The sequence below is a fragment of the Ursus maritimus genome, unplaced genomic scaffold (assembly GCF_017311325.1).
Source record: "Ursus maritimus isolate PB19 unplaced genomic scaffold, ASM1731132v1 scaffold_12, whole genome shotgun sequence".
Taxonomy (NCBI): Eukaryota; Metazoa; Chordata; class Mammalia; order Carnivora; family Ursidae; genus Ursus; species Ursus maritimus.
In genome coordinates, this window is record NW_024423564.1 from 14,402,363 (window position 1) to 14,428,959 (window position 26,597).

The following is a 26,597-nucleotide window of genomic DNA, read 5'->3' on the forward strand; positions in this document are numbered from 1 at the left end:
AAGGGACACATACCACCATGAAGTAGAGCTCACAGTTCACAGAACAGATCGTCTCAAAGACAAACGTGATCCTGGCCACCTCTTTATTCTCTGTGTCTGCCATCACCGACTGTGGAGGTCTGTGGGCGGAAATTAAAAGTCAGTCCCAGAGACCAGGCAGTGCTTCCTGAAGAGCCCACACAGCAGCAACAGGTCTGCTGGGAGACAGGATTCAGTTCTGAGGATGTTGGAAAGAGCACAGATGAAGTCCAATTCTGCCACCTAGCTATGTGACCAAGTTGTAGCTTCCTCATCTGTGAAATGAAGGTGATAATGCCTTTCTTATTTACCTTCCATCCCTGTGGTGAGCTCCAAGGGCACAACAGATGGAGGAGTGCCTTGGAAAATGCTCTACAAGCTCACTAGCAGAGTGGGGTCCTCAGACCAGCAGCATTGCCCTCCCCCACTTTTCATGAGCTTATTAGAGGCACGGAACCTCAGGCCCCTCCCCGGACCCATGGAATCAGAATCTGCGAGTGAGCATGATTCCCAGGTGATGCGTAAGGACGTCAAGGTTCGAGAAGCTCCACCATCATAAGACGTGAATTACCTACGTTCACTTAGCAGCTCACTCTCGGGGGTGGGGGGAGCTTTGCTTGGGTCGAATGAGCAGATATTTCAATTTGTCATCTCTTCAGCCAAGCTCTCAGGCTGGTCCTTCTTTTGGGAAAGAGAGAGCCATGCCCAAGAGGGCAGGTGGGGGAGGGGTGGTGAGTGGGGGAGGTGAGGAAGCACTTTACTATGGCAGTCGGCTTTGCCAATTGAAACGTCCTTTTGGGAACGTTATCCCCTCAAAAGCCTAAAAAATTTGCTCACCTTGCAAATGGGATATAATTGCTCATCTCTGATTGGTGTAAACTAAGAGAAGGGAAATTAATACCTTTCGAGCAACTACCTTGGGCTGAGCACTGTGCCAGCAGTGCAAAGGAGGGGGCTTGAAGAAGGTAATGAAGAAGCCAGACTGGCAATAGGGAAACCCATTCAGTGGTCCCCCTCATCTTGAAAGCACATTCGGGCAGAAGAATTCACTTTGGCTTTGGAAATCCATTTATGGCTTTTCTTTTGTCTTTGGCCATTTGCCTGTACCCTAAGGACCACCAGTCCCAGCTCCTATCTACACAGTTAAGCTAACCACTGGGCCAGAAAAATCATCTCAATTTGAGTTAGTCCAAAGTCACAGACTGTCAATCCTCCTTGTTTTACCAGTGAGGAGCCTGAAGCCCACAGGAACATGGTGACTTTCCCAAGTTCACAAAGCCAGTAAGTGGCAAAGTCCAAGTGCCCGTCTTCAGTCAAGTATTCTTCCCACCATACCACACTTCCTGTAGTATTTATTTTAATGGCAAACACATTGCTTAACATCCTAGGTCTTCTTGGGATATGGGAATCAATATGAAAAAAAGAACAATCCATTTCAGTCTTCTTTTCCCAAATAAAGATGAACTGTCTATGGGTATTCTGGCCCTCTTTCTTATATTTTTCGAATTTAATTAATAAATTTATTTATTTTGGATTTATTTATTTATTTTAGAGGGAAAAAAAGTGTGCAGTGGGGAGGGGCAGAGGGAGAGAGAATCTCAAGCAGACTCCCTACTGAGCACAGAGCCCAATGTGGGACTCGAACACTGCCCCTGAGATCATGACCTGAGCTGAAATCAAGAGTCGATGCTTAACCAAATGAGCCACCCAGGCGCCCCTGGCCCTCTTTTTTAAAGTTGTTGTTGTAACATTTTATCTAAGGGCATGCAGAGGAAGAATTTGAGTAGCCTGTGGCCAATCGATGACAGAAGCCAGATGGGAGAGAGCGCCACCAGGAGGTCCGCCAGCGTGGGCAGCAACTAAGAAGCCGTGTTAGCGTTCGGTTTAACTTTGTCAGACCATCACCCTACACACCAGAAGCCCTCTCCTCTACGAGATTCCAAGCTCTGTGGGACTCGGAAGTGGCCCAGGTGGTGTGGACTTCCCCTTAGCTTTGTATCACTCACCTGAATCCTGGCACAACCAGAGTGAGAATCATGAAGTCATTGTCTGAGGCTCCAACAGCCGTATAAATGTGATCACCAGCCACCTCCCAGCCTGGAAAAGGAGAGGGGAGAGTTAGTGCCCCAGTGGTCCCAGGTGCAGGGCAAACGTGCACCCAGATGCCATTCTGAAAGAGAGAGAGAACACCGTCCTTTGAGGCATCCCGGACCACCGCCAAAACCAAACCATGTTATTTATCCTGCTACTTTGGTCAAAGACTCCGAAACTCTCAGAGCAAGCACTTTGGAGTATGTGCACGTTGTCTCTAGCTCCAGTTCTATCTCTAAAACTACGGTTTGACAGAACAAAGGTCCGCGGGGAGTGGAACTTTCTGGAGGATGCATGGCTTGATTAGCTCATTTTTCTGCAGACATCTCTGTTATGGAGAAATGTGAAGTGGGAGAGCTTCCAATCAGCAGGGAGCTGACAGCTCACAGTAAGTGAGGAGGCTTACCGGTCATGCCCTTGTACTCAAAGTTGATCCCACTGAGAACGGTGGTTTCCATGTTTGAGGGCAGCGTGTTCCACCATTTGTATTCGAATCCCACAGCAGGCTCAGTCCCAGCTGGGCAGCGGCTGCAATCTGGGGGAACCACAAGATCCACGAGGGAGGCTGCAGCCACCCCGACGGGAGCTGTCCACCCACAGACAAGTGCCAACAGTGGTGGGCAGCCAAAGGGGGGTAATGCTCAGCACCGTAGCACGGTTAGATCAAGTTGACTCAAAAACATACTGACAATGTATTTCACAAAGGCAGGACATAAACACTGACCCTTAATTCCAATACCTCAGCTACCTTACTTGCCCACTAATTTTTGTCATTTCAAAACTTAAATGAATCTTCTAGTCCAATGCATATAGTTCACATTATGTGTCACATTACTAGTAGTAAATGCATTTACACGAATAGGTACACAAATCCTCCCCACACCTTTCAGCAGCATGGCTTATGGTTCCAATCGTGTCAAGCTGGCCATCCCCGCTCCCCACACCTTCTGGTTAGCATCCCTGCTGCATGCTGGAAGCTTCTGTGGTGAGGACTGGGTATGTGAGGCAGGAGTCGCAATCACAGTTGGAAGAGGGAGGGAGGCAGGCCGTTCTCCAGTGTGACTCCGACCTACAGGCAGGGCCCACCCTGACCTCGCTCCTCCTGAACTCAGTCCGCACGGTGGCCTGGCCCTCACTGCCTCCCTGGGAAGGACAGCGTGCACATTCAGCTGACCGCTCTGAGTGCCCACACGGCCCCCCCAGGTGGGTGACGAGGGAATGACAGGATGCAGACAGAGAGGTTACCGGAGCCGTTGGAGTAAGAGCCGTAAGGGCAGGGCTCGCAGCTGCTGTTGTTGGTCTTGAAGAAGCCTGGGTTGCAGGGTGGGCAGCGGGTCTTGACGCCAGAGGCGGGCAGCTTCACAGCCCCCTCGAGATCCTCACCACAGATTTTCGGCTGGGCCCATTTGTACATGAGCTGGGTCTGCAGAAATAGATTCAGAATGGCTCAGCCTGCGTGGGATTTCGCACATCTTCAGGAATTTACCTAGAGAATGGGGGTGGGGGGGACTCTGGGCTATAATGAAAGTTTCTCCAGGGGGGAGACCTCTTTCTGGTCTCCAGTGTAGCCCATGCTCCCAGCCCAGAGCCTGGCCCACGGCTGAGCTCAATCACTACCTGCCGAATGTTGACTGGATGAAGAGGGATACACTCAGTGAGGACGTGTGTGACAGAGAAGGGAAGGACCAGTTGTCTCCATGGAAAGCTCTGGTTTCAATGTGGCATCTTATTACCACCAAGGTCACAGGAAACGTAGCTGATGAAAATCCCCAAACATAAAAAGGGATGTCCCCATTTGTCTTCCAAGTATTTTCTTTGCTTTTTCATTTAGTCAGCAGACATTTATAGAAAGCCTACTACATCTGTGTGCCGGAGCTGGCGGCTCAGCAATGAATGAGACATGGCTCCTTCCCTTAAGGAGCTTGCCATCTAGCAAGGGCAGCAATCGCATAAGAATGGTCCGTGCAGGCGGATGGACACTGTGTTCTCTGGGACACCAAGGCAAAAGGGACAACATTGGCCAGAGGGTACAAATTTCCAGTTATAAGACCAATAAGTTCTGGGGATCTAAGGTGCATCAAGGGGGTTATAGTTAATAGTACTGTACTAATGCATATGCTTGAGAATTTTTAAGGGTAGATCTTAAAAGTCACTCACTAGGGCTGTCCCTACTCTTTCGATGGAAGTATTGGATACAGAAGAGGGCATGGACTGCAGGAGGCTCCTGGCGTGGCAGGTGCAAGCCTCCTGTGTGGCCCTTGGGCCAAGTCAGAGATGAAAGGTGTAATTACGTCGAAGGGATGATGATGTGGGTGGCACTGCCATGCCTGTGAAAAGGTGGGCGAATAAGGCATCCATCCATCTTATTCAGAATAAGAAATGACAAGTCTTAAGAGGAGTCTGTGCTGCCTTGGGTCCTGGGGCTCCTCCCCCCTCTGCTCAGCACCCCCGTGAAGAGATTCCTCCCTGAAGAGCAGCCAATGGCCAGAGCCCCAGGCTTGTGCTGTAACCCGGGTGCTCTCGCCCAGCTCGTCCCCTTGAGTCTCATGGAGAGAAGGGTCTGGGGAGCAGGAAGACTGACTCGGGCCATCTCTTGGAGCAGCACGTGCAGCAGCCCCAGTGACCGGCCAGCCTGGTCCCTGGGAAACCACCACGGCACAGCAAAGGCCACAAGGGCAATCGTGGGAGTCGGCTCGAGCTACATCCCTTGATTTAAAAATACAGTTTAGAAGATAAAGTGAAGTCATGAGACTGAGCGGAACCAGTGCAGGCATGAGGCACCGATCGTGAGAGTTCTGTAAGGCATCCTGAGGAATGCATATTCACAGGCACTCATGCTCCAGGGCTCCTCCCCTGAGCCTTGGCTGGGCTGCAAGGCGAGCAACGGCCCTGGGCCTACTGAGCATCCAGAGGCCCCGGGCTGTTCAGGCAAGGCCAGACATCCAGGCTGGCAGGCAGCAGAGCTCACTACAGATCTAGAGGGCCTTGGCCGGAGCCTGGGAGGGGAGAGATTGGGGCAGAAGGAAACAAAGACAGACACATGTTATGCCGAGGGGAGAGAAGAGGAACAGGATTACGTGTCCCCATTTAATTAGTGAGTCAACTGATGCCAAGAAAATGAAAATAATTTTTACAAGGTCACACAGAACCCCAGACACTGCACAGCTAAGTCTAAGGTAAAACTGATGAGATGTGTAGCCGTTGTCCCTCGGATGCTGGGGAGAGAACGACGCTGCAAACATGAGGCAAGGGTGGGGGAGCGTGGGGAGTAAGGGATGATTATGAGACAATCACTGCTCAGGACTGGACTTTATCCCATGCTTGTTTGGCAAAAGGAGAATTCATCCAGCTGTCCAACCAGAAAACACTTATGCATCCTAATAGCCAAGCCTATGCTTAATGCTGAATGCAGATTTCCCAACTTGTATCTTCCCGAGAGGCTGTGGTTTAGGGATACAGACAATTCATCCGGAATGTCTGATCTAAGACAAATCCCTCCACTTGCGCCCCTGAGCCATCCCCGCTCACTCTCTGCTGTTCCTGGAATTCACTGGGCACAGGTCTGCCCCTCCACACCTGCTGTGCTCTCTGCCTGGAAAGCGTTACAGCCACCACTCAAGCCACTCGGGTCTCTGTTCAAATGTTACGTCCTCCAATGTCACCGGACCCTCTCTAAAATAGCATCGCCACCCTCTGCCACTCTGTCTCCTAAGCCTTTTTAAATTTTTTGCTTCCACTTACTGCCATCTGATATACTCTAATTTGTGTTTGACCTGTTGTCTCTCTTTCCACTTGCTCCCCAGCAAGAATTAAGCTCCATGAAAGTAGATGTTTCCCCCGTTCGGTTAACTGCTATATGCGGGGTGCCTGGCACTGTAACTGACTGTTGAAATGAACACATGACTTCCTTTGAAAGGCCTTCCCTGGCCCCCCAGTCCTGGTCCCTCCTCTCCGGGCTTCCCCCAGTCCCCTGCACATCCTTCTCCTGTTCCCATCCCTCACCTTCCATCACGGGACTGTGAGCTCCCGGAGGGCAGGAGCCCTCAGTCACCTCTGAGCCCCCAGCCAGGGCACAGTGCCTGGCACAGCATTCATACTCTGAGCCTGCTGACTCAGAGGTGAGGCAGACTACAAAGGAAAGTCTTTCTGAGGCAGAAAGCCTGGGAAAAAGAAGGAACCAGCAGAGACCGAGCAGCGAGCCCATTCTCCAGTGAGCCAGGAGGTAGGAATGAATTCCCTTTGCCAGCTGACAAAAGCAGTGCCGAGGGGACAGGTCTGATGAGTTCCATGAGGAAATGAGTGTGCATGGACAGGCAGTCGTGGCCCAGAGGGGCTAAGTGAATGGAAGAAACCAAGCAAAAGAAAACGCAATGGCTTTTTGCAACAGAGCATATGTGAATAAGCAGCAGAACAAAGGTGGCAAAACCAGTTTCCGACCTGAAGATGAATGAGGCCACCTCGTCTTGCCCCCCCCACCCTCTGGCCCTGGGGTCACTGCGGAGGTCTGCGGGGTTTTCTCTGGTACCAGCTCCACCGACCTCTGGAACTCCAAATGTGGTAATAAAGCCCAAGGAGCGGGCAAAGGAGCTATTTGGGGGCAAAGGGGCTCCCAGACCGTGCTACCCACCTCTCCGTTGGCATCACAGGCTGTGTGCGTGTAGAAGTAATCTTTGTCGGTGCAGGCTGGGCGCATTTTGCAGGAGGAGGAACCCTTTTCTAAATTGCAAAAGTAAGGACAAATAGGTGAAGTTACATAAGAAAGCAGAGCTCTTGACCACTAGCTCATGACCCTAGGACCTCCAAGACCCCGGGGTAGAGCACATCACGGGTACTGCGGGTACTGCGGTAAGTAGAAAATCCTGCACACCCACCCGTCCCTGGGCTTCACCTCCAGTCCCTAAAGCCCCGCTCACGTATCCCCTTTGCACCTGTCCCTGGTGCTATGAGAAGCCACTGGGCCCGCACTGTGGGGCAGGGCTTAAGAAAGGGACCGGCGAGCGGATCGGTGAGGAGGGTGGGGAGCTGGAAAGAGCATGTTGCAGGCTAACCACCACTAATACAAGTTCTTGAAACCCGTCACCTTCCAGGTGCTTCACAATCCTGACTGTGTAGGTGGTTTTTCTACTCCTGAAGGATTAAAGGAAAACATAGGAAAGCTTAGGACAGTGTCTTCATACTCTTACTCTAATCCCTTCTCTGCATTTTCTCTTAATATCTGCCTTCAGTGAAGGCCTTCCACCTTTGGAATTCCCCCTTCTCCGTGCACCCATCCTCCACAAATGAGGCGGTAATTTCCTCTGACTCCACTTAAGACACAGAGTTCTTTCCACCTTCCCCACTCCCAAGCATCCTGCTACTATCTCTAACCCTTGACCTGTTCCTAATAAAAAAGGTATCAACTATCATTTTATTTATTCTACTCTCCGTATGTTAGCTCTGCTTTAACCCTATGAATGCCTGGATGACAAGAACTATTTCAGCGTATCCCTTTTTATTTATTTATTTTTTTTTATTTTTTAAAGATTTTATTTATTTATTTGACAGAGATAGAGACAGCCAGCGAGAGAGGGAACACAAGCAGGGGGAGTGGGAGAGGAAGAAGCAGGCTCCCAGCGGAGGAGCCTGATGTGGGGCTCGATCCCACAACGCCGGGATCACGCCCTGAGCCGAAGGCAGACGCTTCACGACTGCGCCACCCAGGCGCCCCAGCGTATCCCTTTTTAAAGCAATGGAGTTCACCTTTTTGGAATTACAAACATTTCAAGAATTTGAAAAAAGCCCTGTTTCCCCTATCCAGAAAAATATACAAAATTTATGAAAATAAAATTTTAAAAATTTCCAGGGAATTTATTTTCCCCAGAATGAAAATCACTGCTTTATAGAGTGCCAGTACAATACTATTACTACTAGTACTGTCGCCGTCATTTCTAAAATGGCTGCCGTGTCACCTGCAGTCAAGCATTTGATACCAGCTCAACCTCCTCTCTCTAGATTACCTGACAGGCCATGTGACAGAGTGTAATGACATTTTCAGTCAGACCATCTGGGTTTGGATCCTGCTCCATTTACTAGCTGCGTCACTTTGGGCAAGTTACTGCACCTCTCTGAACTGTAGTGCTCTCATCCGTAGCCAGCACACCCCTGGTACATTGGAATTAGGGAGTCACTAAATGCTGGTAACTATTACTACCTGCGTTTGTGGGAATTATTTTTATTTGGTAACTGTCATGAGATTAAAAAAAAAGATTTATTTATTTGAGAGAGAGAGCGCGCCCAGGGGCAGGGGGCAGAGGGAGAGGGAGAGAGAGAATCTCAAGTAGACTGCCTGCTGAGTGCGGATCCCGACCTCACGACCCTGAGATCCAGACCTGAGCCAAAGTCAAGAGTCTGACGCTCAACCGACTGAGCCACCCAGACGCCCCCTGACAGGTGATTTTAAATAAAGATTGAAAGTTTCTTTTTCTCCCCTCCAGTTAAGGCTTATTTCTCAACTGATCCTCTCTTCTTTCCGAGGCGCCAAATGAGTTCCGAGATCAGAGAATCTCCTAGTGAACAGCCTTGCTGGCCTGCCCTGGGGAGCTCCCTCAACTGCACGTTCCCACACCTCTTCTGTTCCTGTCATATTAGCCTGGGCAAGAGGGAGCTCTGCCTGGGAAACAGCTGGCGTCTTCTCAGCTCATTGACTTGGTTAACAAGCAGAAGGCCTCGTTCAGCAGAGAGGGATCTAGGGATTCTTGCTTTGGACAAGCCGGGCCAGGAGGAATTTGGGAGGAGATGCTGGAAACACACCCATCCCCAGGACCCTGCATATAGGGTCTAGCAAGTTGCAAGTTCCACGTTAGAACGTACATTTTGCACCAGGACCTTTCTCCGCTTGTCAAATATTTGCTCAACCTGATACCCTAGCTCCAGGTTTCAGCAAAAGTGGTCCAGCTGTTTACACACTTGACAAGTGCTAACGTAGTTTTAAGAAATGATTAACCCAAATGCTGAGCCGGACCTCACTTCCCCAGCTTGGGTTTCATCAAGGTGTTGAAGTGCGGGACTGGTCAAGTTTAAAAGATCTGCCTAGATGTTTGGGCAAGGGACTGAAAAGTGACTTCTCTAGCGTCAGCCTGGGGGGCAAAGCTGTGAGAAGATAGAGTTTCTCGTGGGGGCTCTGGTTTCTCTCCCTGAGCCTTCCTCCTCCTTTCAGGACCTCTCCCCACCCCCAGGACTACAATGTCCTCTCATTCGGATCCATTTCATCAAAGGAAAACATTCCCCCTGAGGACTGAAGCATCTAGTGAATGCTTGGCTCAGGTCGGATACCACCCCAGACTCTGGGCAAATCCCTCAACCTCTCTGTGCTGCCCTTTATTCTTTTATAAACAGGGAGATCACTCCTGCAGTCTGCTGTGAGGAATAAGCCAGAAAACGTTTGGTAAATTGTGGAGTACTACCCAAGTGACTTGTTATTGCTGTTACCTATGCTAAGAGTACTTTCATTTTCAGAGAGGACAGCTGGAACAAGCCTTAACGTACATGAACACAGTTGACCCTTGAACAACACAGGTTTGAACAGGGAGGGTCCACTTATATGTGGATTATATATATATATATATACACACACACACACAGAGTACAGTACTGTAAATGTATTTTCTCTTCCTTATGATTTTCCTAAAGACATTTTCTTCTCTCCAGCTTCTTTTATTGTAAGAATACAGGATATAATACATAAAACATATAAAATATGTGTTGATCAATTGTTTATGTCATCAGTAAGGTTTCTGGTCATTAGTTAAGTTTCTGGAGAGTCAAAGTTATACGCTGGGGTGGGGGTGCGGGGTACCTCTTGTCCCCGTATTGCTCAAGGTTCAGCAGTGAAAAAATGAGTGCTTACTACATACCGGGCGCTGTTCTAAATCTTTTATCTGTAGTCGTCAATTGATCTGCGCAATAACACTATGAGGTGCGTATGATTATTGCCATTCCCATTTTACAGACGAGGAAACTGACGCACAGACAAGTGACTTGCCCAAGGTGGCAGAGCTGAAAGTGGTGGAGCAGGGATCTGAACCTTAGTAATATAGTTCTGGAGTCTGTGCTCTTAAACTCCATGCTATTCTACTAGGAAATGAATTCCTAATATTGAACGTAACACAAAGGAATTCTTAAGAACCATCACATTTTAGGTATTAATACGAAAGACGCTTTTAGTCAAGCCTTTGTCCTTAACATCTGCAGTCCCATTAGCTCCATCTCAGTCTAGGTCCTGGATACCAGCAATGGCGCCTATTGTGAAATCTCCAGACTATGGCCTCTGCCTCCGATTGTGTCCTTCTTCATCCATTTTCCAAATGGCAGCTGGAGTGGTCTTTCAAAACCACGAGCCAGAGCACATCACTCCCCAGCTTAACATTCTTGAACAGCCCCCACTGCTGACAGGATCAAATCCCAAATGCTTAGCAACGGCACAGAAGGGCTGGTCTGCAGTCTGTTCCCTGCCCACCTCTTAACCTTGGATGCTAGCTCTGTGCAAGTCAGCCTCTGCTGTGCCGAGTTTCTCCAAGATCCCCAAGCCTTCTGGCTGTGGCTGCACTCCTTTCAGAACATCCATCAAACCACCACGTCATCTTTCAAGACCACTGCCACTGAAGCCTTTCCTCCCTCCCCATAGAGGACTGACCACGTCCCTTCTTTGCCTCTACTGTGCTCTACACTCAGAGCTCCCGTCCCCGCAGCCGCTGCACCATGGAGTGACTACGCTTAGGGGCTCCTATAGCCACGTTCCCACTTTTCGACCTGAGTCGGAGGGCAGGCACCAGCTCCAATTCTAGCACCAAGCCCAAGCCTTGGCACCCGGCTGGCATTTGGGACTTATTTGTAAATGGATGACTAAATGCTCACCGGGTCTTCTGTCCCTCCCTTTATGCACATTCCATCATAGGCTCTGATCAGATCTCTCTGCATTTCCCCAGCCTCCCACGGTCCCTGTATTCTGGAAGAGTCAAGTCATGGTAAATATTCACTTTCCAGTCAAGGGAGTGGATTGAGAAATGGGTGGCAGAAAGAGAACAGACTCCAAGAACTCAGACTCCCAACCCAATACTTGCATAACAGCTCTCTGGGTAACAATCAGTCTACATAGAGAGCTGATCAGAACATTACCGGGTGGTTTTTCTAGAGCCACCTTGCCATTCAAACCCTTGTACAACCACTGGGCTGGACAGGCAGCTGGAGACTAAGACAAACAAGGGCTGCCATTGATAGAGCAGGGAAGGAGAGTCAGAAATTCAAGAGGAAAAACGGGAATTTAGACTTACAGGTAAAAAACTTCCCCCAAGATCTAAACATTCCTGTTCTTGCTGAAAACTATACTCATTTGGCAAGATCTGTGTCGATAAATAGGACTTTTGTTTTAGAAGTAGTGTAAAAATAAGTGGTTCACAGGGTCAGTGGCTGGTCTTGGCTGAGCAAACACGTCGTGTAATGCCTGCGTGAAGGACGGGTGTGTCTGTGGACAGATCTGAGGGTCTGCTTGAGCTGGGTGTATGTGGTTCTGTGTAAGAAAGGAAAAGCGGAATAGTTATGGGCTGCCTGGGCAGAGGGTCCTCTGGGGGGACTGCCCACCTTATACCAGAGCCCTGCTGCCCTGGGACTCCCTCAAACGACCAGGTTCTGTTTCTTAAGTTGGAATGCTTTAGGAAGCTATTCAGAGACTGTCCCTACAGGCTGCTACACCTGTCCCCTTATTTTCCCTCAGAACACTGGTTTGTTTGTTTGTTTGTTTGTTTGTTTGTTTGTTTAGAGAACCAGAGAGCATGTGCAAGATCACGCAAGCTGGGGTGGGTTGGGGGTGGGGGCTGGGGGAAGGGCAGAGGGAGAGGGAGAGAGAATCGCACGCAGACTCTAAGCTGAGTGCTGAGCCAGCGGCATTGTGGGGCTCAATCCCACAGCCTGAGGTCATGACCTGAGTTGAAACCAAGTCAGACACTGAACCGACTGTACCATCCAGGCGCCCCAGAACACTGGTTTTTAAACTACGTTCCAAGGAGCCCTGGATTTCCTGAAAAGGCCTCTTTGAATTCAGTGGATGCTCAGGCTGATAAAAGATTGTAACTTCCATCTTTAGCCTTCGCTATCAAAATGTTTTGCTCATCAGGATGCCTGCGCGGCTCAGTCGGTTAAGGGTCTGCTTCTTGGTTTTGGCTCATAATCTCAGGGTCCTGGGATTGAGCCCGCAGAGTGTTCTTGTCTCTCTTCCTTTGCTTCCCCCACCCCCCTCCCCTGCTCTCTCTCTAAAATAATAAATAAATAAAATCTTAAAAAAAAATATTGTGCTCATCAATACAGCCTCATGGCTCTTCTAACCTAACTTTGATAATAATTGTTATGAATTAAAATATATAAATGTATACCTTTTATTTACTCTATTATTTATAATTACAATCTTATGTAAGGTTTCATTTTTACAAATTTCACTGCTTAAGAAAAAAAAAAAAGATTGCAACCCCTTACCCTAGCTTTCCTAATCCCTCTAACCCCGAGCTGCTTTTTCTTTTTGCCACAGCACCCTGCACGTTTTACTGTCTACCACACTATAATCTATTCTATATTTATCATCGTTATTGTTTATTGTCTGTCCCCCACCCCCGCCCTGGCTGCCCAGTAGAACGTAAATTCCTTGAAGATAGGGAACTTTGTCTGTTTTGTTCACTGATGTAGTCCAAGCACCTAGAATAGGGCCTGGCAGATCATAGAGGCTCACTAATCACTTGCTGAATGATTTCATGTTTGCTTCCGGAGTGATCAGTGCAGCATGGATCGGTGGGGTTCTTCCAGTGTCCAGAAAGTAGGGGTTTAAGAAGCGGCATCTTCAGCATGGCCAGAAGGATGGTGCTCCTTCCCGTTTCTCCCCGTGTTTGTTGGTACCCCCACCCCCAACAAACTCTGCCCGCCTTCAGAGATATCACCTGAGTACTTGTCAGGGTCACACTGGTGGCAGGACGTCTCCCCCTTATTTGAATAAGAGTTGGCTGGGCAAAGTTCGCAAAACGAAGAGCCCTGCTTGTCTGCATACGTGCCAGGTTTGCAGGGGAAGCATTCTGAAGTGTAGGCCACCCCTAGGGAGGAAGAACAGCATGGAAAAGGAAGGGTTGAGCCTGGAGACTGAGTCCCCTGGGGACTGACACCCCCCGCAGAGTCAGACCGCCGGCCCCGCGCCCCTCTCGGTACCTGTTATGGCGATGTTTCTCACCAGCACAGGCTTGGAGACTTTGGACCACACCGAGAAGGCTGTGGTTCTCCAATAGAGGACATTATTGCCTCGGTTTAGCTCGACCTGAACACCACAAACAGGAAGACAGATATCCCTAATCCATCGGATTAGCCTCTGGTGGGGACCCGTCCCCTTATAGTCTGCGGGGCGGCACCTTTTCTGATCCCCTCCCTGTACTGCCTCAGCTTTGTCCTTCCTCCCAGCTCAGCTTAGTTCCTCTCTGCCTTGAAGCCTCCTCTTACCACCCTCTCATGGCCTCTCCCTCACCCACATTTACCGTGAGTATCTCCAAGGGGAGGCCCAAGAGGGAGCCCGAGGGTACTGACAGGACAGGTGCGTGGAGTTCCCTCATTCTTCTCTGGTTCTGTGTATACACACCCCATCCCCAGAAGACCTGGCCCTTAGAGCTGGCAAGCTGCTGGTCCTTGGGGGTCAAGCCAGGGGTGCAAGTCATCTCACACCCATAATCTGTCAACTCAAGAAGACAGAAACTATGGCATCCTCATCAGGTCAGACACCGGCCCTCTAGGGACGGAGGGGTGGGAGCCCAGACTGGGAAGAAGCTCTCCTTGGAGGAAAAGCCCATGGCCCCTTTGCTGGCATCCCCAGCAAGGGCTCTGGGGAGGCTGGTACTATACTCACACTGTGGAATTCCCATCCTTTCTCTGTGGTTTTCATCCACCTGGAGTCGTCCACATTGGGCTGGCACTGGTCATTCTGAACCTGAGGTGGCAGGAGTTTGGGAAGAGAGTCTCAGCTTTCCAAGAAAATGGGTTCCTTACCCCCATGCTGTCATAGCCTTCCAAAGGGCCCTTCTTATGGGAGAAGAGTTGCCAATTTTCTTTAGGGACTGAGCTCCAAACGCATGAGCCTTGAAGCAGGGTGGGAGCTAGGTACCCACAAAGCATCAGGGCATCAACACCCAAGAACTGACTTGTAACTCAGAAGCCTTTACACGCTGTCTGCGCGGGCAGAAGGCCTAGGACCTCCTGCGCCCTAGTCTCTTCCCCTTCAGAGCTCCCCAGCTTCAGCCTTTCTCCTTGCCTCTAGAAGTCTCAGCTTATCTTGTCCACAGTTCTCTCCAGAGGGAAGACCGCTATGGAAAATCCCCAACCAGACATGCTGATGATGCCTGTCAATGAACCCGAGCCTTGGAGAGTCTTTACCTCCCATCTTCCCCCGGGGCCAGGGGCTTACAAAAAACTCAAAGATGATGCTGGAGTCTGGGTAGTAGTACTCGAAGTTGACCGTGCCAGACTGCTTTAGATTGACAGCGTACATCAGCGTGGCTGTGCACTCGTCCGTGTTGGAGGAGATGTAGTCACCTAGGGGAACCCACTTGGACCTGTGAGGGAACAGGAGCCACGTTCAGCGGCAGGGGCACGGCCCACCATGCTTCGTGCGAAGTGCAGGTCTCACGTCCTGCTGGGTCTCGGAGGAACTCCAGACTTGTGATTCACAAATGGGAATTTAGACATGAACGAGAATGACCTCCAGATCAAGGAGCCTGGGGAAACAGCTGACACAAGGACGACAGGTAGGTGCGCCCCCCACATTATACAGAACTCTCCAGATGATAGATGGCAGGTGCTGTGACGGGGAGCTGGGTAACATTTATCGGTTGCTGACTATCTCCTGGTTACTGAACTACATGTTTTGTATTCATGACTTCTCTTTCCCACTTAATGGATGATGAAACTGAGGCTCGGTGGATACCTTGCCGTATGTCACACAGCCAGCAAGTGTCAGGGCTGAGATTCAGACCCAGGTCTGCCTAACTTCAAAGCTGTCACAGAAAGCCAGCAAACACTGCTGGTCTTCAGAACCCAGGAGTCCATCCAGTCTGGCCCACCTGTTTTTCTGGCAATGCCCACTTTTAGATGCTGCATGTAACTGGTAACTGGGAAGAAGGAAGGCCAGAGAACCTCAGAGACAATCAATCTAGTCTTGTGACTTCATTTTCTAAATATCTCTCAACTCGGTCCAACCCTACCACGGGGCTCTCCCTTTTCCTTGCACCCCCCAGCCCCCAGCTCTGAACCAGCCCCTATCTCGCCTCCCTGTATCCAGTTCTGCCTCCTGCAATCCCTCCCCCACATTCCAGAACAGAACTCTGACATGCCACTTCCCTGCTGCCCTTAGAACAGGGCACAAATCCTCACCCACTCTCAAGACTCCAGCCCACCAGCATTTCTTCCTTTATTTGTTTGTTTATTTATTTATTTATTTATTTATTTATTCAGAGGAGGGGCAGAGACAGAAGGATAGGGAGAGAGGGAATCCTAAGCAGGCTCCATGGCCAACGCAGAGCCCAACATGGAGCTCAATCTCACAACCCTGAGATCATGACTTGAGCCGAAAGCAAGAGTCAGACACTTAACCAACTGAGCCATCCAGGCGCCCCTCCTTCTCTCTGTTTAATTCCTACTCGTGTCTTAGAATAAACGTCACCTCATCTGAGAAGTCATCCTTGACTCTACTGGCCTCTGCTATGTGCACCCTGAGCTCTCACCAATTCTCTTCTCGTAGCCACAGCTCTCTTCTCCTTCACTCACACATATTATGAAAGATTTAAGACCACCACTGTGCTTAAGAAATACAATACAGCGGATGCCTGGGTGGCTCAGCTGGTTAAGCGTCTGCCTTTGGCTCAGGTCAGGGTCTCAGGGTCCTGGGATCGAGCCCTGTGCCAGGCTCCCTGCTCAGCAGGGAGTCTGCTTCTCCCTCTCCCTCTGCTCCTCCCCCCTGCTTGTGCTGTCTCTCTGTCAAATAAATAAATAAAACCTTTGGGGAAAAAAAATGCAATACAGCAGAAGCCTTGGGGTACACCCAGCGAATCTCAAGCCCTTGTCTGACTACCACCTACTCCTTTCAGCCAAGTAACCACTTTCTGGAATATGGTGCTTATCATCCCCATGTGGTTCTTTACCCTTTACTAATTATGCAGGTATTGCTAAACAATATGTCCTGTGATCGTGCTTTTGCTTGTTTTTAAACCTCATGTAAATGGCATCATACTCATGTATCCCGAAACTTGCTTTTTTTGTTTGTTTCAATATAAAGATTGTGGGATTCATCCATATCCACACATGAAGCTCTTTCTTCATTTTTGCTACTATCTAATTTTGCCTTGCATGGTTCTACCATATTGATTTACCCATTACTCACTGGCGGACTTTTAGATTGTTTCCAATCTTTTGCTGTCGTTTGCACACTCTGTTAGAAACGTCCTTGTTCCTCTCCTTGTATGCATGTCTGAGGGGGACGCTGTGTTAGAGGGCATGTGAACCTCCAGCTTTACCAGTTCCTGCCACACTGCTCTCTAAAGTGGCTGCTGCCGATATACACCCAGTAGCATGTGAGGGTCTTCCTGTGGCCCCACGTGCTCCCAAATTTGGAATGGTCAGATTGTAAAGGTGTCGTCAATGTGATATGGTAGGAGACAGCGTCTCCTTGGGCTTTAAATCTTATTTCCTTGATTATTAGCGAGGTTCAGCATCTGTTCTTTAGTTTATTTGCAATTTGTCTTCCTCCTCCGATCATATTCTAATTCCTCTTTAATTTATTTAATTCTCCTTCAATTGTTTGTCCTCCTGGCTGGCTGACAGATGCTGTGGGGTAAGAGGCCAAACTTACCTTGCTCCCTATTATAGCCCTGGCACCAAGCCCTGGGCCTGGCACACAGGAGGGGCTCGAGATTATACAGGTGAATGTGGAAAAGGGTGACCAAAGATAAGCCCATTATTTCATTGTTTTGCCTGAGACCAACCCAGGCAATTATTAACAGTGGCAGTGGTTTCCCCTGCGTTTGTTAGAATAATAACATGTACTTCCATTTCTTCGATGGTGTCATTCTCAGATGGAAGCATGTCCAAGATTCCTAAGCTGAGCTCATCCCAGACACCCCAGCTAACCTAATGGTATTGATTTCTCCTATTAAAAGAGACCACACTTAATGCTGATGTGCTCCATGGCATTATCTATAAATAACTCCCAAAGCGAGATGAATAATTAAAAGGAGGCCGTAAGTGGGCTACATTTGCACCAGGCCTCATGATTCTGGGTTTTGTCAGAGCTGTCTCTGGTGAAGATCGTTTCACGTTCAATAATAACAACATGTGTTGATTGACTTCTAGTGCCAGGCATCGCTCCAAATTCTTTACACGGATCATTTCATTTAATCCTTACCACAACCTATAAGAAGAACACCATGTTGATCACGGTGCTTTTTTTTTAGGATAAGGAAATTGAGGCACAGATTAGGACACTTAACTAATCACACAACGAATGACATAGTCATTAGTCTGATAAGTGACAGAAAGAGAACTGTAAGATGGTGCAAGCGTGTGTACGTAATGGGAATCTATGGGGCCAGGGCTGGCATCTCCCAGGAAGTGACATTTAGGCAGAGACCTGAGGGTGAAGCAGGAGTCAGCCAGAAGAGCTGGAGAAGAGTGTGTCCAAAGACCCAAGAGGGGAGCACCTGGGTGGCTCAGTTGGTTGAGTGCCTGACTCTTGATTTTGGCTCAGGTCATGATCCCAGGGTTGTGAGATGGAGCCCTGCGTCAGGTTCCGTGCTGGGTGTGAAGTCTGTTTGAGATTCTCTCTCTCCCTCTTCCTCTGCCTCTCCCCCCTACCCCTGCACGTGTGTTCTCTCTCTCTTCTCTCTCTCAAATAAATAAATAAAATCTTAAAAGGAGCAAAAAACAAAGACCCAGAAGGGAAGAAGCATGGTAGCCATTGTGCCTGGAGCCCTAGTAAGCCGGAGGGAAGGTAACTCGAGCGAAGCCAGAGAAATGGGCGGAAGGCAGAGGCTAGACCAGGCAGGGCCATGCAGGCTGTGGCAAGGCATTGGATGTTATTCCCAGAAAAAAGGAATCCGTGGAATCCAGAGTCTTGAGCCGGGAAGGGATGGGTCTGGCTACGGGGGGCCAGGGGCCCCGCAGAGGCTGGAGTGGAAGCCGAGACTCGCTGCCGGAGGCAGAACAGGCAGGAGGTGGGCTCTGGTCAGGCTGGAGACAGTGGGCACGGATTCAGGTAAACACCCAGTTGAGCAGGAAAGCCAGGCGCTCGGTATCTTGGTACTAGCTCCATTACCACCCTTCTGAGGGCAGCGGGGAAATCACAAAGCCTTTCTAGGTGCCCAATGCCTCTCTGTTTCCACAGAGGAGAAACATCCTTTCCCCCTCCTGGGGATGTCTTGGGCCACCTTAAGATCCGGGCCCTGAAGCCATCTGTGCTATGGAAACACAAGTTGTTATTCACCGGCCCACATCCTGTCTTGCTGAGTGGTAATGACTTCTGGACTCTCAGTGAGGTCCCCAGAGAGAGAGAAACCCTTTCTTTGTGCGGGTAAGAATTGATTGAGTGAGCCAGGCGTGCACCTTGTTTGGGGTCAATCACATTCTCTATTAGGACACAAATGGGTCCCCTTTCAGCTTTAATCCTCTCTGGCCTTATCTTTGCTGCCAACCTTGTCATGCCAATAATTTTGACACATAATATTAAACTCTAAAGTGACATTAAAATTGGACTATAAAATGCCTGCTGCCTGGCTCCGATAATGGTGCTTCCTTTTTTTTCTCTCAATAATGGTACTTGTATTTAAGTGTAGGAACGGGAGACATTGGTCCCAGTCTTAGAAATCCAAGTGTAATACCAGTGTACACAATTATTAACTTCTTTTTACCCTTTTGATTGCTTGGGTATAAGAGAAACTTTCATGTACTTTTCTCCCACCTTCTTTTTTTTTTTTAAGGGGGGAGGGGCAGAGGGAGAGAGAGAATTTTAAGCAGGCTCCATGCTGGAGCCCAACCCGGGGCTGGATCTCACAACCCTGAGATCATGACCTGAGCCGAAATCAAGAGTCAGACGCTTAGCTGACCGAGCCGCCCAGGTGGCCCTTCTCTCATCTTTGTCAACATTTAACAAGGAGCAGTGGGTGACTGTTTTTTACACCACTATTCCTCCCTAAGGACTCAACGTTGTCTTGCATACACTACATGGTATTTGAGAGTGTCTGCATGGGGTAGTAGTAAGCTTGGGACTGGGTTTGAATTCCAATATCACCGGTTCCAAGCTGGGTGAAAAAGGACAAGTCACTTAATTTCTCTGAGCCTCCAGTTCCTCATTTGTGTAAAGGGAATAATAATACCAACTTCAGAGGGTTCTTGAGAGGATTCTAGAAAGTGATATAGGGAAAGCGCCCAGAACAGTGTCTGACACATAAAATGCACATCATTTAATTCCTATCCCTGGAATTAAATAGCCAAAGATATGATAAGGGTAGCTCACCAGTTCCCAGAGAACCTGGGGCTGAGCTTTTCGAGTACTGAAAAGATCGCCTTCTGAGCTGGAAAATTTTGGGGTCTCCAGGATTTCAAGGGGTTTGGACCACCACTGACCAAAACTCTGGTCCTAGTCTATCCCCTGCAACCCTATAAACTCCGGTTGGGCTGACCAGTTTTAGAAGTTAGCACCCAAACCAGGAAGATACCTAATGCTTTGCACATTGTGTTGCAATCAAGTTGAGGAAGTTTACTGCTGATCCAAAATCCCGTGGTGGAGATACAATTAGGTTTTGTTTTAAGTAGACTGGCCATTTAACCCTTGTCCGCCTTCTCCACCTATTGCCCCCAGTTCTTCACCTCTCACAAAGGCCTGTCAGTCACTGGTAAGTTTGGGCTGAGGCGGGCCTCACGTCCAACAGTGCTGTGGGAGGCTCCCTCGTTTCCATCCTCCCCTGCCCAGCACGGGGGAGGCCATGGGGGGAGGCACTCACGCAGTGCAGTTCTCCGTGGACTCAGTGGTGCTGTCCTCCATCTCCATGTTGGTTGAGAGGCTGGCAAAGCCATGGGGCAGCTCATCCCACTCGTCGAACCGGATGCCCGTGCCGAGGGAGTAGCGGCCCTCGGCGCACGGCTTGCAGGACTGGTCCTTCATGTCCAGAAACTCCCCAGCTTTGCAGGAGAAGGCTGGAACACAGAGCGGGGATAATAGCAGGGTGGTGAGGCTGCTGCCACCCCAGGAGAAGCGGGCGGCTTGTGGGCACCCTAAAAGGGGGAACAGAGGGTCGAGATCTAGGAGTTTGCCCCACGAAGATTTAGAACCACGGCACATCTTGTATGATTCCGTGTATATGCAATGGACAAAATAGGCAACTCCACAGAGACAGAAAGCAGATGTGCGGTGCCAGGGACTTGGGGGGAGGGAGCGTGGGAGAGACTGCTCGTGGATATGATGTTTCTTTTGGGGGTGATGAACATATTGTGAAGCTAATAGTGGTGGTACAACTGTATTATTCAAAAAACCACTAGACTTTACACTTTCAAGGGGTAAATTTTATGACATACAAATTATATCTCAATAAAGCTGTTGTTTAAAAAAAAATGATTTAGGGCTGTGGGAACTCTGCCTTGCTGAGGGAATTTGGGCTTGTCCCTGACACTTCCTAAGCGAAAGCCTCGGCCATCCTGAGAGCTCTCCAGTAGAGGATACCATGGCCTCTCGGGCTGACCCCTCTGAACGGTGGCCAGGCCTTCAGCCATGAATTTCCCCCTTGAGTCTCTGGCCTCCGTCTCCTTTCTGGTTCCACAGCCACCACGCTGGTCAGGATTCGCACGCCTATTAGCTCAACCACTGCAGTGCCCTCCTATCTAGTTCCCTGTTTCCTATTTTTTGCTCATTCTGTGGTCAGAGGTATCTTTCTAAAACACTGATATGTACTATTATTCCTGTTATTTAAAAAATCATCAGACACCCCCGTTAGTTGTAGAATTAAGCTCTCAGCCCAGCATTCGAAGTCTTCCATAATGTTCCCTCAACCTAACTTCCCAGCTCGATCTCCCCCTACAGGCTTTTCTCCACCGCAGCCCCATCTGTCACCTTCCCTGTGTTGCCTCCGCCCCAGACCACGTGTTCTTCCCTGAATGTGTCTGGTGTTTTTCCACCTGCAAACTTTTTGCCCAAGTGGCTCCCCCAGCTCTTCCTGATCTCTAAGCATCCGTAACTTCCGTTCTTCTTCACCTCATATTAACACATCTTATTGATGTGTGCCTCCCACAAGGCTCTGAGCTCCTCCAGGGACGGTGGCTCAGTGACTGGGACAGACGTGGCAGGGGCTCCATAAAGGTTTGCTGAAAACATGAATGGATGCATGAATGTCTGCTTCCTCCAGACTGTAGGCACCTGGGGGCAGAGACTGTGCCTTACCTCTCTTCGTGCTTCACAGCACGTGCACTTAGGAGGAGCTCAGCTGAGTTGGCCGAGTTACCTGATGCCAAAAGATGGCTCATTTGTTAGCATTAGTCACACCTCGGTCCTGCTCAGATCTTAGCAATATCCGCTCATTAATTTAACAGGCATTTATTTGCTCGCCGACTGAACTGGGCACTAGGCAAGTTTTTTTTAGAATTTAAACGTCTCCAATCTCCTTTCCAAATCTTCCAGTATTTCTTGACTCTAGTCCCTATTGTTATCCCTTTGCACTTCTAGAAAGAACAGTGGAGGGGAAATAGCCGCCAACTGTGGAAAAGTTGGGACTACGGAGTCAGAGAGGTAGGGACAGAACGGCAGACAAGCCACCGCCTTCCCGATTGCACGGGCAGCTCCACGGCTGGGGAGCTCGTTCCCTGAAGCGATGCCCCGTGCATTTCAAAGATCTGTCTCTGCAGAAATTCATATTCTCTGGTTTCCTTTTCAAGAACAAAAGCAAATCACAGTCTTTGCTAATGACTGATTGTGGCTGGTGAGTGTAGATTGGAGAGATCTGCACAGGCACAAAAGCAAATGAAAGCAAACCGAAAAAAAAAAAAGATCTGAGTGGCACACAGCTGGAGTTGCTCCTCCTTTATCCCCTGATGGGATTTCAATTAAAAGAAAAAGGAAAATAAAAGCAAAGTTAGATACCCAGTTTGCAGCCATGAAATAACATTCCTGCGCCAGCTCTCAAAGGGGTGGAGGGCTAACTGAAAGATCTGATTCCTTAAGTCAGAGGCACCACGGGGGAGGGCCTAGCTCAGATGGCAGGAGGCTTGGGGCAGAGGTCAAGGGCGAGAAGCAGGACTGCTTACAGCACTCAGTGCCCTTGACAGGGTCGGGGAGGCTGGTGCACAGGCCCGGGGTGTGCGGCACGGCGACCCTCCACCTGGATCCCGTGCTGTCACACGCGGTGTACTCGTAGTGGTACTCAGACTGCAGGGGAGACAACAGTGGGCAAGATGTGCGTTAGCTGTGATCAGACATGAACAGCTGTCCACCCACGCCCGCCCAGCATGATGGCTACCGACACTCGCCAACGCAGTAACATGCCACCCCCCCCCGCCATGCCCTCCCTCTCCCCGGCAGGGAGCAAGGATCATGGTGGCCCAAATGCTTCTTAGGAAGCCTACAGGAGCTGCAATGACTTGGATCCTTCCTCTCCACCCCGCCATGGTCTAGTCCTTAGAATTCCTTTCTGTGTGGTGACTCTCTTGGCTGTTGTGTATAAGGAAGGACCTGATAGGCCAGAGGAAGGTGAGAAGGTAACTACAGAACGGCTAGAAACAGGTGCAGTTTTTCTTGTCCCCCACGGTGGAATTATGAGCAAGGTCTGGTCTGTGAAAAACGTGCAAACGATTGTCACTGAAGCTGTTATTTCCTTGTTCTTCATACTCCCTTCTGCCCAGAAAGACTCTAAATGCCCACCTTGCGTTTTAAGAAAACGTCATTATTTTCACCCAGGCAGCTCTCATCACCTGAACCTGTTCATGCCTAATCTCTCTGCGCCCTGGGAAACTCACAGTTCGGTCGCTTTCCTGAGCTAAGAATAACCTAAATAACTAAACAGCCAAATCGAGCATTACATAGAATAATAGTAACAACGAAAATAACAGAAAGCACTATGTGGGAGGAAAAAAGACCACAGTAAAGGCATCCCATACCCTTAAACATTTCTTCCTCTTTTAAATCTTACAATAAGCGACAGACCACAGGATCAATGTAACTTTGGCTTTGACAAGCATTTTATAAGCTGCCTTTACTTAAATCTATATTCAAGTGCTGAAGTACTTGGCACTATAGTATCCATAAGAAAAATAGATTTAACGTCCCCCTTCAACCCACCTAAAAGCATGATTGCATACCACGTGTAAATGCAAGGAGCGGAGACCAAAAATGAGACCGTTTTGAAGTTTGCTAATCTAAGAATGCATCAGAACCAAGAGGAGAAAACTTTACCTTTTGGAAGAGGTAAACACACTGGATCCCATCTGTTCTAAGATGCACAGTTCTTTCACATTTTAACATCTGTGAAATCACAACTGACGCAATGAGAAAGCGCTGTGTCATATTTTAACTGATAAAGCTTTTCCTCTCTTTGCAGTACGTAAAAAAGGGTGGGTCTTAGAAGCAATGGCATCTCAGATTTGTGGAAAGAGGGTGAACGTGTCATCTCTCGAGCTGTAGTTTCAGAAACTTAAGAGGGTAAGAGAACAATTTTATTTCTCTCTATTATAAATATTTACCAGTTGTATATTTTATGCCCAGCCATTAGAGTTACCACGTGTTGTGTCCAGTAGGGCTCAAGATAGCAACACACAAACTCAGCATTTTCATCCCCAGGGAGAAGATGCAGAGAAGGGGAAAATTGGGGCGGCTGGGAGCCTAACTTTTGATGAGAATCTTTGGCTTTGGACTTAGATGTCAGTGTCACCTAGGAAAGAAAGAACAGTAGAATGGCAATCCTTTGGGCGCTGGGGCTACTGTCTCTCTGGGTCTCTTTCCCCCCATAATTCCAGTCTTTTCTTTATCTCCGAGGATGCTGAGATGAATAGGGCAACCCCACATATAGCAATTCCAGGCCTAAAAACGATACTCCCCAAAGGGTTTTCCTGCAAGAATGAGGGTTAAAATCCACAGTGTGTAAATTAAATGCAGAATTGAGTGAACCAGGCAGAAAGGATTCGATGTTCTGCCTGCGAGCATAATTACGCTGGTCATCTGCATAGTGATTTTACAGTTCCCGAACACGGTCTCGTTTGATCTTTAAATTCCCCATAAGGCAAGCAAAGCAGGAGCGTTTCCCTTGTAGTACCGATGAGAAAACATTCTCAACGAGGTGAAATGGCCTGTCCACGCTCACACAGCAGGTAAGTCACTGAGCTAGAACCCAGGCCCACCCAAAATCCGCCACCTTCATACGTCCAATCAAACACAAGCTCCCACTGGGCCAAATTTAACAGCCAAATCTAAAAATTAAATAAGACAGTGTTGGTTGTCTGCCAGCAGCCAGACTCGCTTCTGAGGCCTGAGAATTGGTGTTAAAATACCTAATCTGTTAGGGCAGATCATTTCCGTTCACTCGGACTGCATTTAGCTTTTTTGGAGACACTGGGGCCAAGTCCATTTCTTTTCGCTGCCTTTCATTTGGTGTCTCCTGAGTCCCACTTGGGTGGGAGGTTTGCTGGGAAAATGGTTGATTCCAAGCCTTAGAAAATTCCCCTTTCAAAATGTGCTAATTTGCTTCGTGTCACTTGGGGATATTTCCACCATCCAAGGTGGCTGGGTCTGCTGCAGCTGTTTCAAATCTGCACTACACTTCGAGATTTTGCCATTCAAGACGTGAGCTTAGACAGACAGTTAAATCAGAGACATTAACTGGCAGCGCTCCTCGACTATAGTCAGTGTTCTGTGAACATATCGAGTTTACCCAGTGATCTGTCTTTGAAAGCGTACGGTCTGCATAACACACAGATTGACAAAGGAGACACACAAATGTATTTGGTATGTATGTCCACACACAATTCCTGGCTCCTCCATGCACAGTGATAGGACACATATCCAAATCACAATTTTATTTTTATTTTTTTTAAGATTTATGTTTATTTATTGGGGGGGAGGGGCAGAAGGAGAGAGACAATCTCCAGCACACTCCCCGCCGAGCACGGAACCAGACCCAGGGCTTGATCCCACAACCCCGAGATCATGACTTGAACCGAAACCAAGAGGTGGGTGCTTAACCAACTGAGCCAGTCAGGTGCCACCCCTTGCCCCAAATCACAATTTTAAATGGGGCACAGTAGGCAGTGGCTTCAAGAAAAGAAGGGTGGGGTATGGAAATGAGGAGTGGGCACCTTAGTTTATCTGCCCTCTCCTACGTCATCCAGCCATATGGCATATTCCTCGGGAACATGAGAATGAAGAAGAAAAAAATCCCAAAGCTGGAATTTCCTTGGTCGAATACTGAGCTATCTGTTGGTAAATGAAAATTATGCCAAGTGAATTAAGCCGATCACAAAAGGACAAACACCGTATGATTCCACTTGGATGAGTACCCACACTGGTCAAATTCATAGAGAGAAGAAGTAGAATAGTGGTTGCTGGGGGCTGGGCCCCTGAGTAGAATTTTGGTTTCGCAAGATGAAAAAAGAGCTCTGTCAATGGATGGTAGTGATGGCTGCACATGTGAGTGGACTTAATGCCTGACCTGTACACTTAAAAATGGTCAAGATAATTTTATTTTAAAGATTTTTATTTATTTATTTGAGAGAGAGAGTGGGAGGGAGAGGGAGGGAGAATCTCAAGCAGACTCCATGTTCAGTGCAGAGCCCCACACAGGACTCCATCCCACGACCCTGAGATCATGACCTGAGCCGAAACCAAGAGTCAGATGCTTAACCAACTGAGTCGCCCAGACGTCCCCAAATATGGTAAAGATAATTTTATGCTATGTGTATTTCACTACAATTTTTAAAAATTAAAAAAAGATTATGCTGCAGGAACCTGCCCAATCTCTGACTTATCCTATTAAGTACACGAGAGAGTAGAAGTCTATGATCTGATAGTCTAAATTTAAGAAATATCCCCAAAAGAAAAGTATATATATTGGCCAAATTAGAAAGACACCAAGAGGGAGGAGTGGAGGAAGGGGCGGAAGACCACAGACAGAGGGGACGTCATGACAAGCTCACTAGAAATGCCCACCCATGGCGGTCCCTTGGTGCTTATGTGCTTGCTACCAACAGCTGTTTGAAAGCATGGTGTTGTAGTTGTGCAAATAAATATTAAGTGCCAAAAATATTGTTTTTCAAACATTCTGCTCTTTTGGAATTAAAATGTTTAAACTCTGGAAATACTGTTAACTTGGAACATGTCGGGTCTTCCATATTCTAGAAAAATGGCATTCACTTGTTCCTCGTTCAACAAGTAGATCCTGAGGGCCTCTTCTGTGCGAAGTTCTGGTGAAGCA

The 26,597-nt window shown here is 48.6% G+C and overlaps 1 protein-coding gene across 2 annotated transcripts in view; it reads right to left on the reverse strand.

The window, feature by feature from the left end:
* The window catches only part of ELAPOR1 (endosome-lysosome associated apoptosis and autophagy regulator 1), a 33,312-nt gene extending 12,966 nt beyond the window's left edge, over positions 1–20,346 (reverse strand). The window contains exons 1-10 of one of the 2 annotated variants that reach the window (XM_040626950.1): positions 20,154–20,346; positions 14,570–14,717; positions 14,015–14,095; positions 13,330–13,435; positions 13,068–13,217; positions 6,737–6,825; positions 3,355–3,532; positions 2,516–2,644; positions 2,025–2,115; positions 14–119 (exon numbers count right to left, since the gene is read on the reverse strand). In XM_040626950.1, coding sequence (XP_040482884.1) covers positions 14–119; positions 2,025–2,115; positions 2,516–2,644; positions 3,355–3,532; positions 6,737–6,825; positions 13,068–13,217; positions 13,330–13,435; positions 14,015–14,095; positions 14,570–14,717; positions 20,154–20,314 — 1,239 coding nt within the window. In that variant the 5' untranslated portion in view covers positions 20,315–20,346. The remainder of the gene's footprint in view (positions 1–13; positions 120–2,024; positions 2,116–2,515; positions 2,645–3,354; positions 3,533–6,736; positions 6,826–13,067; positions 13,218–13,329; positions 13,436–14,014; positions 14,096–14,569; positions 14,718–20,153) is intronic. The other variant, XM_040626951.1, reaches the window with a different exon arrangement.
* Positions 20,347–26,597: the final 6,251 nt, after the last annotated feature.